At 38.5% G+C, this 16371-nt stretch overlaps 1 protein-coding gene across 1 annotated transcript in view; it reads left to right on the forward strand.

Moving 5' to 3' along the window:
• Positions 1-14007, forward strand: part of tbx15 (T-box transcription factor 15) — a 53054-nt gene extending 39047 nt beyond the window's left edge. The window contains exons 5-8 of the mRNA XM_030124013.1: positions 361-528; positions 1020-1084; positions 9574-9671; positions 12925-14007. Of these exons, the coding sequence (XP_029979873.1) occupies positions 361-528; positions 1020-1084; positions 9574-9671; positions 12925-13757 (1164 nt within the window). The 3' untranslated portion in view covers positions 13758-14007. The remainder of the gene's footprint in view (positions 1-360; positions 529-1019; positions 1085-9573; positions 9672-12924) is intronic.
• Positions 14008-16371: the final 2364 nt, after the last annotated feature.

Raw genomic sequence — 16371 nt, forward strand, 5'->3', positions numbered from 1 at the left:
ATTTCTGCAAATGCATTTTAATTTAGATTATGGTAACTCATCGCTTCCTTATTCTGACTGATTTTTTATTTTTATTTATTTTTTCTTTTACCTTTATTTAACCAGGAAGTCCCATTGAGATTAGGAATCTCTTTTGCAAGGGAGACCTGGCCAAGGTAGCAGCCATACAAAGTCCAAACAACATAAAACACATACATGATGACGACCACGGTGCATGGTTATTCCTTCATACACACACCCACGTTGTTTACACATATATTTCTATCCATCCTCCCATGTAACCTCTTGCTACCCCATGCAAAAAGCTCTTGATCCACCACTGGAGGACCTACACTTCATCTGGTCTTTCTCCATTTTCAGATCATTCTTCACTCCATGCATAAGTACCAGCCACGTGTACACGTCATCAGGAAGGACTTCAGCAGTGAACTGTCTCCCAACAAGCCAGTGCCAAGCGGAGAGGGAGTCAAAACCTTCAGCTTCCCAGAAACAGTCTTCACTACCGTCACCGCCTACCAGAACCAGCAGGTACCTGCGTGTCTCCTGCTCTGTCCCAAATGCATGACTCCCTCCAGCCAGGGCCTTATATTCATGTGACTGACTCAAATACATCCAATTCATGAGACAATACAAAACCAATCTACAATCTCAAATATTCTACACTTTTTCCAGAATTTGACTTCTCAGGCACTTTGTAGGTTTAAGACTTTAAAGCTGGAACCATTTCTACTTCAAAGCTGAAAAACTAACCACTTGGTCTTGCTTTGTTGGAACTGCCCAGTATGGTACCAAGAACATTCAGAGCAAGGGAAAAACAACAAAAACAAAGTGTTGCTCAGATCCCATTCCTAAAATCATTTCACTTTTACTGGAACATATTACCCATTATGATTAGTTAATTGTGTTGTTTTTTTAAAGGATGTTCCTGCGAGCAACCAAAGGCACTGTTTAATTGACTTCCCATGTTACTTTATAGCTCTGCCATTGTTTTTATTTGTATGTTTTCATTTGCATGGCAGATCACCAGATTAAAGATTGACCGCAACCCTTTTGCCAAAGGATTCAGGGACTCTGGCAGGAACAGGTATGTTATCAAAGCCTCTTACCCGCTGACTGTGTAGTCATGCTGAACAGCCTGGATGTGGTGTCTGTTCTGCACCATTCCTTTTGTTTAGCCTTTAATATGGAAATAACGCTCTGGAGCTCCATATGCGGCTCCATATTAAAACAGCTGCTCTGTCTGCTGCCAAGAGGGTTAAGTTGAGATCTGCAGCACAGAAAGAGACAGAAAGACAGACATGGGTGTGCAGGATCATTTCTACACTTCATATTTTCTTTATCGCAGTCTGATTCATCTCATCAAATGCACATTAAATCTCTGTAAAATACAAACATGAAGTAGTTCGACACTGAATACAGTGGAGAGAAACAGTAAAACCTTTTGTCCTGTGGATTCAGCTGCTTAATGTGAATGTTGGTCCTGTTAAAAAAGGCCTCTATCATATTTATTAAGTGTTGAATCAGTGTCAAACTTTACCTTATGGTTGTTGCTCAATACAATAAAACCACATCACTCCACACTTTAGCTTGTATTGTGCTTAGTTGTATACTATTCTGTAGTATGCTATGCTATACTATGCTATGCTCTGCTCTACTCTACTCTACTCTGCTCTACTCTACTCTACTCTACTCTACTCTACTCTACTATGCTATGCTATACTATACTATACTATACTATGCTATGCTATGCTATACCATCTATACCATACTATGCTATACTATACTATACTATACTATACTATACTATACTATACTATGCTATGCTATGCTATACTATACTTTGCTATGCTATGCTGTACTATACTACACTATGCTATACTATACTATACTATACTATACTATACTATACTATACATATTATATTTTCCTCTACTGTTGTAACTAATCATGATCTTGACAAGCAGTAGGTTTGAAGTCACAGTTACTGTATTTAACCTTAAAAGTCACTGGTAATAACAGAAAACTCCAATCTTTGTTTCAGTAGTGTCCATCTGGCATCTACAGCTACCTTTGTCTTCATTTTTTTGTTCATAGCCCAAGATTATTTGCATATTGAGTAAAATACATGAAATACACAACACGTACATAAGGACTGCAATAAATACTCAGCAATAAAAACATGCATTACTCAGAATGCAACAGACACAAACTGTAATGCAGTAATGGTACTATAAAACAAGCAGCAGCAGGTCATTCATGACTAAAAACTGAAAACACTTGAAAATTATTTGAGCGTCAGGTTTAAAATGACAGGATCAAGGAATTCATCCTTCACTATTCTGCACAGAAAAAGCAGTTTGTGCAAAATAAAGATTGACATAAGGATGTCTTATATTTTCCTCTTGAGACTCATTATTTAGCTTTTTGAACATACTTAATGAAATGATCAAATCTCGTATCGTATTTAATTTCTTAAGGACATTGCATGATACTGACTTCCTGTCACCTTTTCTTCCTTAGTGAGTAGTTTGACTGTGCATCACCATAAGAACCCTGGCTGTTGTAGATGCTTCTTGGGACTAAGAGGATGCACAATATCTCAAATGTGAAAGGATGACAGAATGTTTAAAACTATTATGAAAGGTATCTAAATGTATGTAGGTTTGGTATCACAACCTGTGTCACAGCCTATCACATTACAAACGTTAGACAAACTCCAGTTTAGTGACGCTGCTGCTGTTGGTGCACGTTGATGATTGATAGTCATATGTTGCCATTGAATATTATACATTGATAACATTGTGAGTGGTCCATATAGCATAGAGTCTGTAGAGAACATTGTTTCACAAATTGTACTCTAAGTTCACCAAAAGTCAGAAAAAAGTTTCTCTTCATTACTATTCACTATTAAGAGTCAGTCTGACATCTTCTGCCCCTGAACTGGACCACAGGTCTGGATCGGGTAATGATGTTTCAACCCTTACCACAGTTTTGCTTAACTCTTCATACATACTGGTATTTTGTTGCTGTGTTGACAAAAAATATAATGTCTCTTTGTTTCTTATTTTAATTCAGTAAAACATTACAGTCGCCTTATATACGCTACCTTATGTACATAAATAGAATAGCATTTAACAGTTTTCTAAATCTGCTTCAGTTATACCCATTTGCTTTCATCTTTTATTTATACAACAACTTTTCTACTCCAAGCATAAAAATATTTTTACAGAATTTAATTTTGTTTCCAATTTTCAGCGTCACTGCTTGTTTTTTTTTTTTTTTTGTGCACATTCTAAAAATGCAAAAAAAAAAAAAGCTGGATGGAAAGGCACCTACACTCTCGTCCCGGTTTCTTGAAGGTTACTGAGTGCATCTGCATTGTGTTATGTTACCCTTCTTCTAGGTTAAAGCTTAGTTAAATTTAGATGAGATTTATGTCAAGTTGAAATAAAAGCATATATTTAGTGCCTCCTTCACATTCATATATATTCATTAAAATACTGCTGGAACAATGGTTGCATGTAAACCAATCAGACCTCTTTGTCTTAGCAATGTAGACATATTTTAACCTAAAAAAAAGCAACCACATTCATGTTTAGAACAGGGTTTTATGCATCAGTCTGAATGAAGTCAAGCCTCTTTACTCCTACTCCACATTCAGTAAAATGATGTGAAAATGAGTAGCACGGAAGTTTTTCCTTTAAAACTAACTTAACTTTGAGGAAACAAAACAGAAAAAACGATGTATAACATGAGACCATGGCAATAAATACACATATTTACTGAAGAACAAATCATCACATTACATTATATCAGCTTTATATGCACAAATTATTGAGGCTTTTAGAGTGCGAATTCCATTTTTTGGATGTAAAATTTACAAATGAATGAGGTGTAGCCTTTTAAATTGTGTCACTGTTGATGTAGAATCATATATAATGCTATCGATAACCACAGAATTCCTTCTCAGACTCTTCTTTTCCTCTCAATTTGTCTCTCCTTCTCTCTGAATTATCATATATAGTGATTGTGGAGGCGAGGAGGGCTAAGGCAGGGCTGTACTGAACCACCAGACCCCACCGCACATGAAAGCAGCCCCCTCATCTGGTCTGCATTATTGGCACACAGATATTTGAGACATCTTTTTTCGTTTTTCAAACAATAGGCAGTTTGATTTATGAACTGGCATTAGAATTTCATTGCCGAAAAGCTACAGATGAAAAGATAACGAAGAATGAGATGTATGTCCTGGGTGAGAGAAAATGAGTTTATCCTCACGTACGGCCGTCTGCTCGACCGTTTGAGGATATATTTTGTTCAGAATGAAAAAGGGGCCTCGGATAAATCGGCATGCAGCATTTTTTTTCACCTTAGAAAACCTCTTTGAGTTTTTGAGCTGTAAAAACCAAAGACATAGAGAGACTTTTTTATAGGCTGTAATGTATGTTTGATAGAGGTCACTTTAAAGATAAGAATGGATGGACCCAGATTATTATAAAACAAACCCAGTATCTCCTTCCTGATTACCACTGATTTGGACAGAGGTTCAGATTATATGTTAATGGTGTTGGATGGATCAGTTTCAGGAGCTTCGGGTCCTTTACCACAGGTGCAGCTTGTCTGGTTGATAAACAGGAGTGGGTTGTGATTAGTTCCATTTTTAAAGCAAAATTGCCTCCATACTAATTAGGAGTGTAAGAAAATATCGGTTCTGCAATATATTGCAATATTTTGTTTCACAATACTGTATCGATATTAAAAAGTACTGTATCGACATTTTTAGATATTTATTCAAATGCAGATATTGTGGAGGTTCATTTTTTTTTTTTTTTTTTTTTTCTTTTTGTTTATATTTTATTTATTACTATTTAACACTCTTTTATTCAATAATGCTAGTTCCTTTGTGGGGATTGCACAAAAATAAGGTTGTGATGTTAGTTATGAACTAATAGAATATGAACATTTGAGCAGGATCTTAAACTGTAATGTCTGTAAAACATAATTTAAGTTTTAACACAGGAAAATTTTGTGATATAACATTAGATCCTGTAGTGATCAAATAAAAATGTGTTTAGTATTTGTGCATATTTCTGGTGTAATTCAATTCTTCAAGGAAATAATCATTTAAAATAAAGAAACCAACAAAAAATTGCCTTTTTAACAGTATCGTGATATATCGTGATATATCGTATAATGATCCTAGTATTGTGATTTGTATCGTATCGCCAGATTCTTGCCAATACACAGCCCTAATACTAATGTTAACTGAGGCAGCAGACAGACAGAAGTTTGCTTGTTTATGTATCACCAACTGCACTTATCCATCCAAAACCCTGCAAAAAACTGATGCTATCCACCTGCTGTTAAGCTAAATTCACTTGAGATCATAAATTAAAAGCACCCTTTATAACATTTTCCCCTCTTATACACTTACTCTAATAGTCCTCCTTAATGTATGGTGTAGACGCCTCCCTCTGCCTCTGTTTTCTACGCCCCTTTAGTTTTGCAACATTCAGGACATTTCCTGGTGTTGGCCTTTGGGGTTCTATCAGCGATTGTGCAGAACAGTAGTGACTCATTCTGCTCTTGTGACTCTGTGCACTGTTCATATGGTTGTGCAGTTCTGTCTGAGAGACACAACTCTGGGCAAAGCACACACAGATTCCTGTTACAGACCTGTACATCGGACACATGCAGGAGGAAAAACATGTCCTCCTGATGCATTCCTTACAATGTAGCCAGTGATTGTGTTCTACACAAAAAAAACAAACAATATAAAGCCAATTGATGGCCAAGTTCTCCTTTTATTGTTGAGCAGAAGAAGGAAGCAAATTTTCCATAGCTTACCTGTTATTATTTAATTGACTTAACTTCTTGAGACACAGTAATGCATTTTTGCCTTCCGTAGGGGACAAGGGAGTCACATTTTGTCTTAAACAAAACAAACAAACAAACAAACAAACAAACAAACAAGCAAATACATAACACTGTTCACTGCAAAGGACATTCCATAAAAAAAAGTATCTTAAAAACTGCTGCATTATGCTATTTCCAATCGAGACAATTATCTAATGTAAAAAAAAAAAAAAAAAAACAGCCAAAGTTTTTACTTTCATTGGTCACAGAAGGTTAAGACAATAAAGCTCATTTTCCTGTAATAATGGGTTTATTTATCTTGTTATCAAAAAAAAAAACATAAAGCATATTTCTCATAAAAACAAGATAATTCATCACAAAAATTTGCGATCCAATTTCTGTCTTTATTGATGCATAGTTTGATGTGCTGGTCAATAATAGCATCTCCTTGATCTGACACTTTCAGGGTAAATCAATTGTCAAAATGCCGTCTCTGGATGCTGCATTTTTAATCTCTCTCTGGTAACTAGTACGATTAAACAAATTAACCCATTAATTTCAATTACAAAGCATTGATTATCTCTTATTCTGTTATTAAAAAAGTACATTTTCTCTAAATAATTAGCTTATCATCACGAGAAAACAAAGTATGTTATATTGCGATAAAATGATTAACTCCATGTCTCAGGAAAATTAAGCCTGGTCTGGCCTCTGGTTTTAGGAGCTCATTCAAGGGATATGTGAAGACATTCGACATGAGAAATGGTACATCTCTGTCTGGGTAACAGTGTTTGCTCTGACCCTTCACTGCTCTGCCCCTGCTTGGTTTTAGAGTCTGCTCAGTTTTGGCTGCCAGGGTGCATATGTATTAGTTGTTTTGATGTCCTGCAGTGACTTCAGCTGCTGAAATTTGCTGCACACCAGTAAACATCACAACTCTGCTAATTAGAAATGCATTGGATAAAAGCATGGAGGAAAGAGCCAAAGTCTGGAGCTGAAAGAAATAACAGAAAGGAGCAAAAGACCAAGTACCAGGCCTTCCTGACTTGAATCTAAATGAATGCCACGGAAAATCACGATTTACACGGTTTGGTGTAAATCATGAATTATACAAAACCAACCAGTGATTTCTGGGGATTTACGATTCAGTTCACGTTTTTTTTCCACATTTATCAAAAGAATAAATTAAATATCCAAAATTCATGACAATAAACCATGATGAAATTGTATGACAGGATGTATAATAAGATAAGATAAGATAAGATAAGATAAGATAAGATAAGATAAGATAAGATAAGATAAGATAAGATAAGATAAGATAAGATAAGATAAATATTTAATGTTATTGGACATACTTTGTATCATAGAACAATGAAATTGGAGTATTGTCCCACATCAGAGCGCAAAATAAATAAATAAATACTCATATAATAATCACAATTTATGCAGAATTAAATATACAATATGTGTAGATGAATATATATTTAAAATAGAGTAAAGGTTTAAAAAATGTATAGGAAAATTAGGTGGTAAATTTATAAGAAATAACTCACTTACTGTAATATTCTCTGGGATTATATAGCCATGCATTTGGCTTGTGAGAGTGGCAAGTGGTAAATTTATGAGAAAAAAGCTCTATTATTATCCAATAACTTCTGCTGGAAAATGTCGTTACTTTACCTAAAATGACCCTAACACAGATGTTTATTTACTTTATTTTCATGCTAAAATAAATCTGTTTTCATCACTTTTTAATTATAGTGGATTCAGCCAGAAAGACAGAAATTAAAGCAATGTGTTCAAACTAAATGTGTTGGAAACAGGAACCCTCTGGTGCAAAAATAAGCATGACTACTTTTGTTATTGTTATTTTGTCATATTTGTCTTTTAAACATTGTTATATTACTATCGGATATGAGGGAAATTAACAGACCTGCTCAAAAACAGTAAAGTGACTACAGTGTGAACACAGCCTGTTTGTTGTGGGACGTGACCAACTAATTCCACATTAAGGGGAAATTCAGAATTAATAAAAAAGGCCAAACAGGGCTGCTAATTCTCAAATTAAGCACCAACTTGTTTCCCTTTTCTGAATTGCTTAACGGCCTCCTAATATAGACCTTTCCCGAGTTATGGCGGTGTCGTCAGTTGTGTCTGGTGACGGGGTTTATGGCCATGTGAAGGGATACAGCTCATTTGTTGGGTTTTGGTCCCGCAGCACTGTGAGCATATGAATGAGTGCAGTGAAGGCAAGGGCCGCCGATTAGTGCGGCGCACTAACGAGCTGCCACGGCCAGGGAGTTAGTGGCCCTAAAATAACACGGCGAGCAGTGACGGCCGCTTGTTTCCTTGGGACAGGGCCGACTGGTGCACAGGGAAGTAAATCAAGAAGGAAGGAGAACCGTGTACAGATTCAAGATGAAACGTCACCCAGATTTATGTCCACAATAAAAACCTGCTCCTTTTTAATGGCTCCAGTTTCCTCTGAGCAGGATTACAGTTTCTCTCTCCCTCCCTCCCTCTCCTTCTCTTTCAGTCTGGCTCATTCACCGTACACTTCTCCCAACTCCTTTTCACACAAACAAACACTCACACACCTACAGAGTTAATATTCTAGGATTTACATTTGGGATATTTTAGGAAAAACACTACTTCACTTTATGCTTCAGAGTTATACAGCAGGAGAAGATCATCCATACGTTCATTACTCAAGTAGAAGTACTGATACGTGTTTTAAAAATACTTCAAGTACTGATCCAGTTCCTGTTAAAAGTATGTATTTTTATTGGTTGTTTCTGTGCAAAGTTAAATAAACCGCACATCATTAATACCTGTAGTAGTTCTTATGGTCTTGGACATCTCATCAAATAGACAACACCTTTTCTCCATAGTCAAATCTCCCATTCGTGTTTGTTTTGTCTTTTTTTAATTTTTTATTTTTTTATCTGACATATGTCACATGTGCAGCTCTGTACATCTGGGGATGACATTTTTACATGTAGGTAGAAATCTGACCTGATATTTGGAAGATGATCTGTTATCCAAAAACGAAAGAAAAAGATAATCCTCGTACTAACAAGCTACAAGTGTGTTTTTTTAAATGTTAGTGTTAAAGTGTAGGGAGTAACAGTAAAAATGTGTAAAAATAAACTCTCAAGTAAAGTAAAACAAAAACAAAAAAGGGTACAATATCAGTATTTTCCATTCTATTACTTGAATGTATCACGTCTACTTCCAGTTAGCTCAGCACTAAACAACAAAACAAGCAGAATACTCCCACCACCAAGTCAAAGATGTTTTCTCATTCCCTCATTAAACCTCAACTTAATTTATGATTAAAATCAACTGTGAAGGCAAAATAGCTCGGTGCAATAGGGAGTTTTTTTCCAGATTATTTCTTCACCATCTGTCGACACTTCCTTGAGTCTTGTTGTGGCTGCGGAGGTTGCCAGGAGCCCATTGGAAAACCAGTGCTTTACTGTAAATCAATAATAACAGAAGGTTAATGAATAAATAAGGATTAAATGGGTAAAAATGACATGAGAGTAAAACAAACCCCACAAATGATAAACGGTTGGCCTTGAAATTCACATGAATTTTAAGGGAATCGAAAATTGATTCTTCTTTTTCTTACTTGGCTGATGTTGGTTGTTAGTTAATATAATGTATGTATGATATATAACATATATATATATGTATGTTCTTTCCTGCTGTCAGGACTGGCTTGGAGGCGATTATGGAGACCTATGCTTTCTGGAGACCTCCTGTGAGGACCCTCACGTTTGAGGACTTCACCAACATGCAGAAACAGCAAGGTAAGCCAAAATGTGTCTTATGGACTTTTGTTGGTTAGGTTTTTTGTTTGTTTGTTTATTTTTTAATCACATCCACTTGTTCTGCAGTGAAATATTCACAATCTATGAATATGTATTACACTTTATTTCAGTAGTTACTCCTGTAGATACTGAAAAGTCCAATTTTCTCTCTATTGGAGGCGTTAAGTTGTCCCATTACTTGTGGTTAATTTACATATTCCACTATATGATCATGTTTTAACCCTTAAAGACCCAGCACCAAATTAATTTTTCTCTATATTTCACCTTTCTTAAGTGATTTATCATGATTTATTGTAACATTCTCGTCTTTATTTTAAGTTTTTTCAGCGTAAATCATGTGTTGTCCTATATTTAATTCGTTGATCATGTAGATGCTCATAAAAACTCAGAGTAAATTCAATGGTTATTACATCAAAACAGGAAAAAAAATACTTTTTCAGCGAAAATATCATTAACTAAACATAAAAATAAGTGTCTCCATCCACTGTCATTGATCAAACTCCATGGGTTTAACTGGTGAATCAATGTTGTAGAAGATAACAGTGTTTCCATGTTCACTATGGAGCCTCTGAACGTCCAAATCATTATCTGATGACCATGAAAAGACGAGAAACTGAATTTTACACCAATTATTTACATGGATTGATAGGTTTAGTGGATCAACAGGTATTAAACATTTTAGATCAGTAGATGGTTTTGGTCGATGGTGGGTCTTTATGGGTTAAAGTTAGCCTGCAGGTAAACACAGACCTATCCCTTCTGAAATTTTAGAAGCATCAACGAAGACTCACATAAAGCAACAATAAACAGAAACATAGTTTTCAGTGAAATTTTAAATGTGTGAATTTGGTATCCATTGAAGGTTAGTGACAAAGTAAACACAAGAGTGCCTTTTTTCATTGAGTTCTGTTAAATACATGACCTTGCTGCATTATTTGTCCCAGCCTGAACTCTCCCCCTGCATATTTTCCCTACATATATCACCACACACGGCATCAGCTATGGGTGTCCTTCATTTGAGCTTGGCCATACGCAACTCCTCTGGCAGGTCGGCTTGCGTCTGCTGAACTTTTCACATCACGCGCAGCCCTTGAAAATAAAATCGTTAAACTAGGCCTGTGGCTTTTGGATGGCTCCGCGACACGAGTCAGTCAGTCGTTCGGTCAGTGAGCGTCGCTCCGGGCCACCTCCCTTTGTCTGAGCTCCAGCATGAAGCACAAGGTTACAGTCATGGCTTGTATCAAGGGCCTCGCCGCCGCTTTAGACCGTATCTCGGTTAGCGCCGGAGGTCAGCGCATGACGTGAGGCTGCGCATTTTGTGTGAGCAGAACGACATGTGTTTGTTATCATTAAATCCCTCCAAAGTGATTAGGATTTAATTAAAGTCCTTGTGCCGCCAGTGAACCCCAGGTCAAGCTGAAAGGACGCAGAGGCGTACGTGAAGCAGTGTGTTGTGATTTTATGTGTGTGTAGCTCTGCCCTTATGGCACCAGACACCCTTTTCCCTTCATATAATCAACTATTCCCCCTCGGCACCAAAGCACCTCAGGACCTTCCAACCACAGGAAAACATGACATCACTCAACTATCGTCCTTTCTTGCCCCCTCTCTCTCTCTCTCTCTCTCTCTTTTTCTTTTCCCTCATATTTGACTACTTTGCTTTCTCTATCTCTTGCTCCCACTCTTTTTTTTATTTCTCTCCCTCCCCCATTCTCCCATCTCAGATGCAATATTATCGAAGGCATATGGTGCAAAATCAGAACCCCAGCCAAGCAAGTCCTGGATTATTTAGTTATGCCTCCTCCTTCTCATTCTGGTTTCAAACTGAATTTCTCTAGCCGCTCAGATGAACCATGGCCAGATTCTCATTAATAGAAAAGTATGTGCTTGACATCCCACAGCTATCATTTGACTCTGAATCGTTGACTTAGTGAATACAGTTTGTGGCAACAAGTGTTTTGTGAGATACGGTTATAGCATTCAGCTCAATCTGTAAATATAATACATTTCTCAACAAAAACTAAAAAGTTAAAAGCCTTACTTGAGAAAATAAAAGGGAATATAGAGCGTCTTTGCTGGCCAGACATTATATCACCATATATGAACAATCTGTTTTATGATATAGTTCCTGTAAGTATATGCAGCAAAGTATCAGAGCGTTTGAAGACGTCCATGAGGGTCTCGGTAGTTTGATATAAATTGGTGACAGGTGGATTTATAATGAAGCTTACTACTTGCTTTATTAGTCACACAGTGCATGTGGACTTCTGGGAAATCCCCCCCCATTGGCATTAACTGCTGCAGATAGACAGACCCAGCACGATCCAATACTGAGCCGAGGATGAATGCAAGTCCAGTTTTTACACAGATATTTTCAAACCAGTCAAATACCGTCTCTCCTGGTAGAGAGACTGTGGGGGAGGAATGGAGAACATAATACTAATACTTCCCCACTGGGAAATCCTGTTTGTTTCTCACTTTCCTCCACAGGAAGGTCAGAGGTCAGACATATAGGCATTCAGGGATTTATGTCAGTCTCCCATCATATCAAGTTTTACGAGAAAAGCTATCGTAGTTGAACTATCGTTACCTGTTTAAAACAAAGTATCTCTACTGCAGAAAGAAAACCACACACTAAGTATACAAGTTGAAGTACAACATTGAGGTACATATACTGTCTATTTTATGTAGCTTTGTACTTCATACTCCACTACATTTCGTTTTGTCTTCTGTTTGACAGCTTTAAGAATTCTTCATTTTACCGTTCTTCATCTCTGTCCTGTTCAGTGAAAACAATATTGATAAACTGAAGATTAAATTGGTCATCTATGGGTTGAGTTATAAATTCTATTTCTTCTTGAGCTAAATAAACTGTTTAAACAGAATTTTGGATCGACTGGAATATACACTGTCACAAACTTGACTTTCTAGAGCTACAAGGTCCTCACTGGACAACAATGCAACAAACACATGTTATAGGGTGCAGTGCTTTGCTATAGACTAAAACTATGCAACAAGTCGTTCAAATGAGCTCAGCCTTATACTTTGTCTATGCAGGAAAATGCAACAGTCAAATGAATTCATACATTTCATTGGTAATACAGACTTTTAATGTGTTTTCACATGGTGCTATTAGTACTTTTTGATGTTAAAATAAGTCCGTATTCCACTACTGATGCTGTATAAAGTGGACATAGATAACCTCCTATCCTATCATCTGTTTGTTGTCCAGGTGGAAGTACTGGCACCTCTCCCACCACCTCCAGCACAGGAACCCCTTCCCCTTCTGGTGCAGCTCACCTCCTGTCCCCATCCTGCTCTCCCCCCACCTTCCATCTGGCCCCCAACACCTTTAATGTGGGCTGCAGGGAGAGTCAGCTCTGCAACCTGGGCCTGTCCGAGTACCCAGCCTGCGCTCGTAGCAACATGGCGGCCCTGCAGGGCTACGGCGGTTTGGCCGACAGCTCTTACGGACGCCTCCAGGCTGCAGGAGGCGCTGTGGCCTCTGCTCAGCCCTCTGAATCCTTCCTGCCACAGAGGACTTCCTCCCTGATTGCTGCTGGGATGCAGGGCAGCACGCACGCCTCCCTGACCGGTGGCGGCGGCGGTGGCGGCACTGGAGGCAAGATGGATGCCTACAGCGGTCAGCTCAGCTCCTTCCCAGCCTCACAGCTTCAGTATGTGATGCAGGCTGGAGGTAGCTCTAGCTCAGCCTCATCCTCCTCATCTGGATCCTCCTCTTCCTCTGCCCACATGTTCAGTGGGAGCCACCACCATGTGCAGCAGGGGTCCTATAACGCTTTTTCCCTGCATAACCCCTACAACTTGTACGGATACAACTTTCCCACCTCTCCTCGCCTCGCCGCCAGTCCCGAGAAGCCTCAGGGAGGGTTACTCTGCTCCTCCTCACCAGCCGGGGCATTTGCTGAGCGTCAGTACCTGTCCAACGGAAGCATGGACACGATGCATATGATCGGCAACCCCGGCAGTGGCCAGCAGGGCGGTGGCTCCTGTGATGGGCGTCAGTATGGTTCCTCCTCTCAGATGTCCATGCACATGGTGTAGAAAGAAGAACTTTACCCTCCACCATGTTTTTGAGGTCTTTTAGCTGAGAAGCAAATCTATAATCGATGAACCCGGTTTGGTGTTGCTGTTGAACTGGCGGTTCTATTATGATGGTACAAAACCAAAGGATATCATCTCATGTTTTTTTGAAGACACTTAAAATGCAGTACCGGAGTCAAACCTATTATTTAATTTTCTTTGTCAACAAGAAAAATGGGACAGCAGACTAATGCTCATTCTGACCCTGAGAGAACACCCCAGAAAGAAGGTCTGATCAGTGAAAAAAGGTGAAAGAAGGGCCTCCGTGCTCTGGTTCAGAAGAGATTATCAGTTGTGAAATCTGTAATGGTGCAATAGTAGCAACAGCCTGTTCGAGTGACTCATTCTTGATTTTGGGGGACTCAAAAGGACATCCGGTCATGTAACCAAAGAATCTTCACTGTGATCCAGAAGTTTTAACTTCATACAGCACTTGTGCCGTATTGTTATGAAAATGTCGATGGGTCAGCGGTTTGCCGTCATAGTTTTGGCTTGAATGAAAGGGACAACTGGACAAGATCATTGAATGACTCACTGCTCCACATTCATGCAGGAGGTGAAGTATCTGGATGCTGCGGCGGCTTTTTGATCTGCCATACAGTGTAAACACACACACAATGCAGTAAGCAAAGGACTCTGGTTAACTGAGGAACTCTTTACCCTGAAAACTCCCTGCAGCTGTGGACACGAGAGTTCAGGAAACCACCACACAACTTTCACCACCATCGAACCTTTTTCCTCACAGACTGGAATGGCTTCACTATTTTTGAGTGGATTATGTTTCTAAGCATATATATAAAGAAGGCGAATGCAATCAATAACATAAGCTTAAAGGTTGTTGTGTGAAAAGTTATTAAATAAGCAATAGCAAAACAGAGTAATTAAAGTATGTTTTGGTGTGTTGTAGAGATGTATTTAAGTGCTGAGCAGTATAACAATTTTACAGGCCAATCTGTTACAAAAATGTGTGAAAAAAGGGAAACATTTTTTGAGGCATTTTAAAAAAATGTAAATACCGGTGCCAAGCACGTAAAAAGCTCAATAAACATTTTAATTCATGTACATGGTTTTGATTTTCTTTTTTATGTTAGGAACAGAGGTTTAGAATTAATTACTGGACTGACTTTTATGTTAAGAGTAAGGATATATTTTGTTTTCTAACTCCAACAATATTTTTTTTGGGAGATCAGCCATGGAAAAATTACCACCTGTTGTTTATACAATAAGAAAAGCAACTGATGGTGTTAATTGTAGGCAATTGACAAATAATTTTTTCATGCTGGATGTTCAACAGTTTACAGCTTATTAACATTCAGTAATGTTTTATACATAATAATTATCGGAAAAACACACAGTTTGGACATGAGGTTGCATCTGTGGGAGGAAACGCCAGTCAGTCCAAAGTCTCGAGGCTACAATGACTACAAATGACATGATTATTAATCACCCGAGAGAGCGATCTCTGCTTATAAAACACACACATCTGCTCTCCTCCACATCACAGACACAGGCTTCAAACGCTGACGCAATGCATAGATCATAAACCAAACTGGAAGAAAAAGACCCAAAAAACTCATTTTTTTCTCTGCTGCTGGTTCTGTTTATTATGAGAACGAAGGAGAAAACTCTTGTGCCAGCTGCACTCAGCTGTGTGTGTGTGTGTGTGTGTGTGTGTGAGTGTGTGTGTGTGTGTGTGTGTGTGTGTGTGTGTGTGCGCACATAAATATGGCACCTGTTTAAAGAGACAGAGAAATCCCCTTGTAATCATTCAAACCTCCAAGAAAGGCAAAACACGCAGCATTTATGATCATTCCTACTCTGGCTTTCTGGTTGTTACACAGGCCCAGACTGCAGGGATTTAGCCGGGCCCAATCAGCATCCATTACACGGATGTCTTCTGAACGGCTCTCCCCAATCACTTCCTATCATGTGTACGGCTCCAGCCATGAAATATCATATCTGAACCATCATCAGAAAATGAAGGGGGTGCAGGACCGTGGAGACAGCAACCCAGTATTGGAAACACCTGTTTTTCCAAGCATGACTTCAAATAATGAGCAGGGTGATACACCGGAGAGAGGAGCATGATTTCATAATTTGGCTCCTCTCCATCTATCTGGACATTATTTCCAATAATTATTCGTGTTATTTGTCTGATATACACCCCCCTCTCTTGTTCCAGCAGCATTTAAACCTCCCCTCCCCCATACCCCCCCTCCACTGCTTCTATCCATCTTCACTGCAAATTCACCTCAGGTCCTGTTAAATTAGGAGATTTGTAAAGAGGAACAGTGCACGTGGACCGACAGAGCAGCAGCATGACATAATTTGCAGCAGGTCTGTTTTTATACCGTAAACTATCCATCAGCTCTTAAGTGGAAAAGAATGGCTGGGCTTGAGTAACAGCCACTTTCAGCCTTTTATCGTGGCGTCTTTCGTTAGAAACTAAATATTCAAACAATCCCATTGATTGATTAATGGCAGAGTGCACTTTAAAACATGAAACTGGAACAATTGGAAATGCAGGACTGGGTATTTTAACAAGATCCACTGATCCACTGAAAAAATGGGGATC

Source organism: Sphaeramia orbicularis, chromosome 21 (assembly GCF_902148855.1).
Source record: "Sphaeramia orbicularis chromosome 21, fSphaOr1.1, whole genome shotgun sequence".
Taxonomy (NCBI): domain Eukaryota; kingdom Metazoa; phylum Chordata; class Actinopteri; order Kurtiformes; family Apogonidae; genus Sphaeramia; species Sphaeramia orbicularis.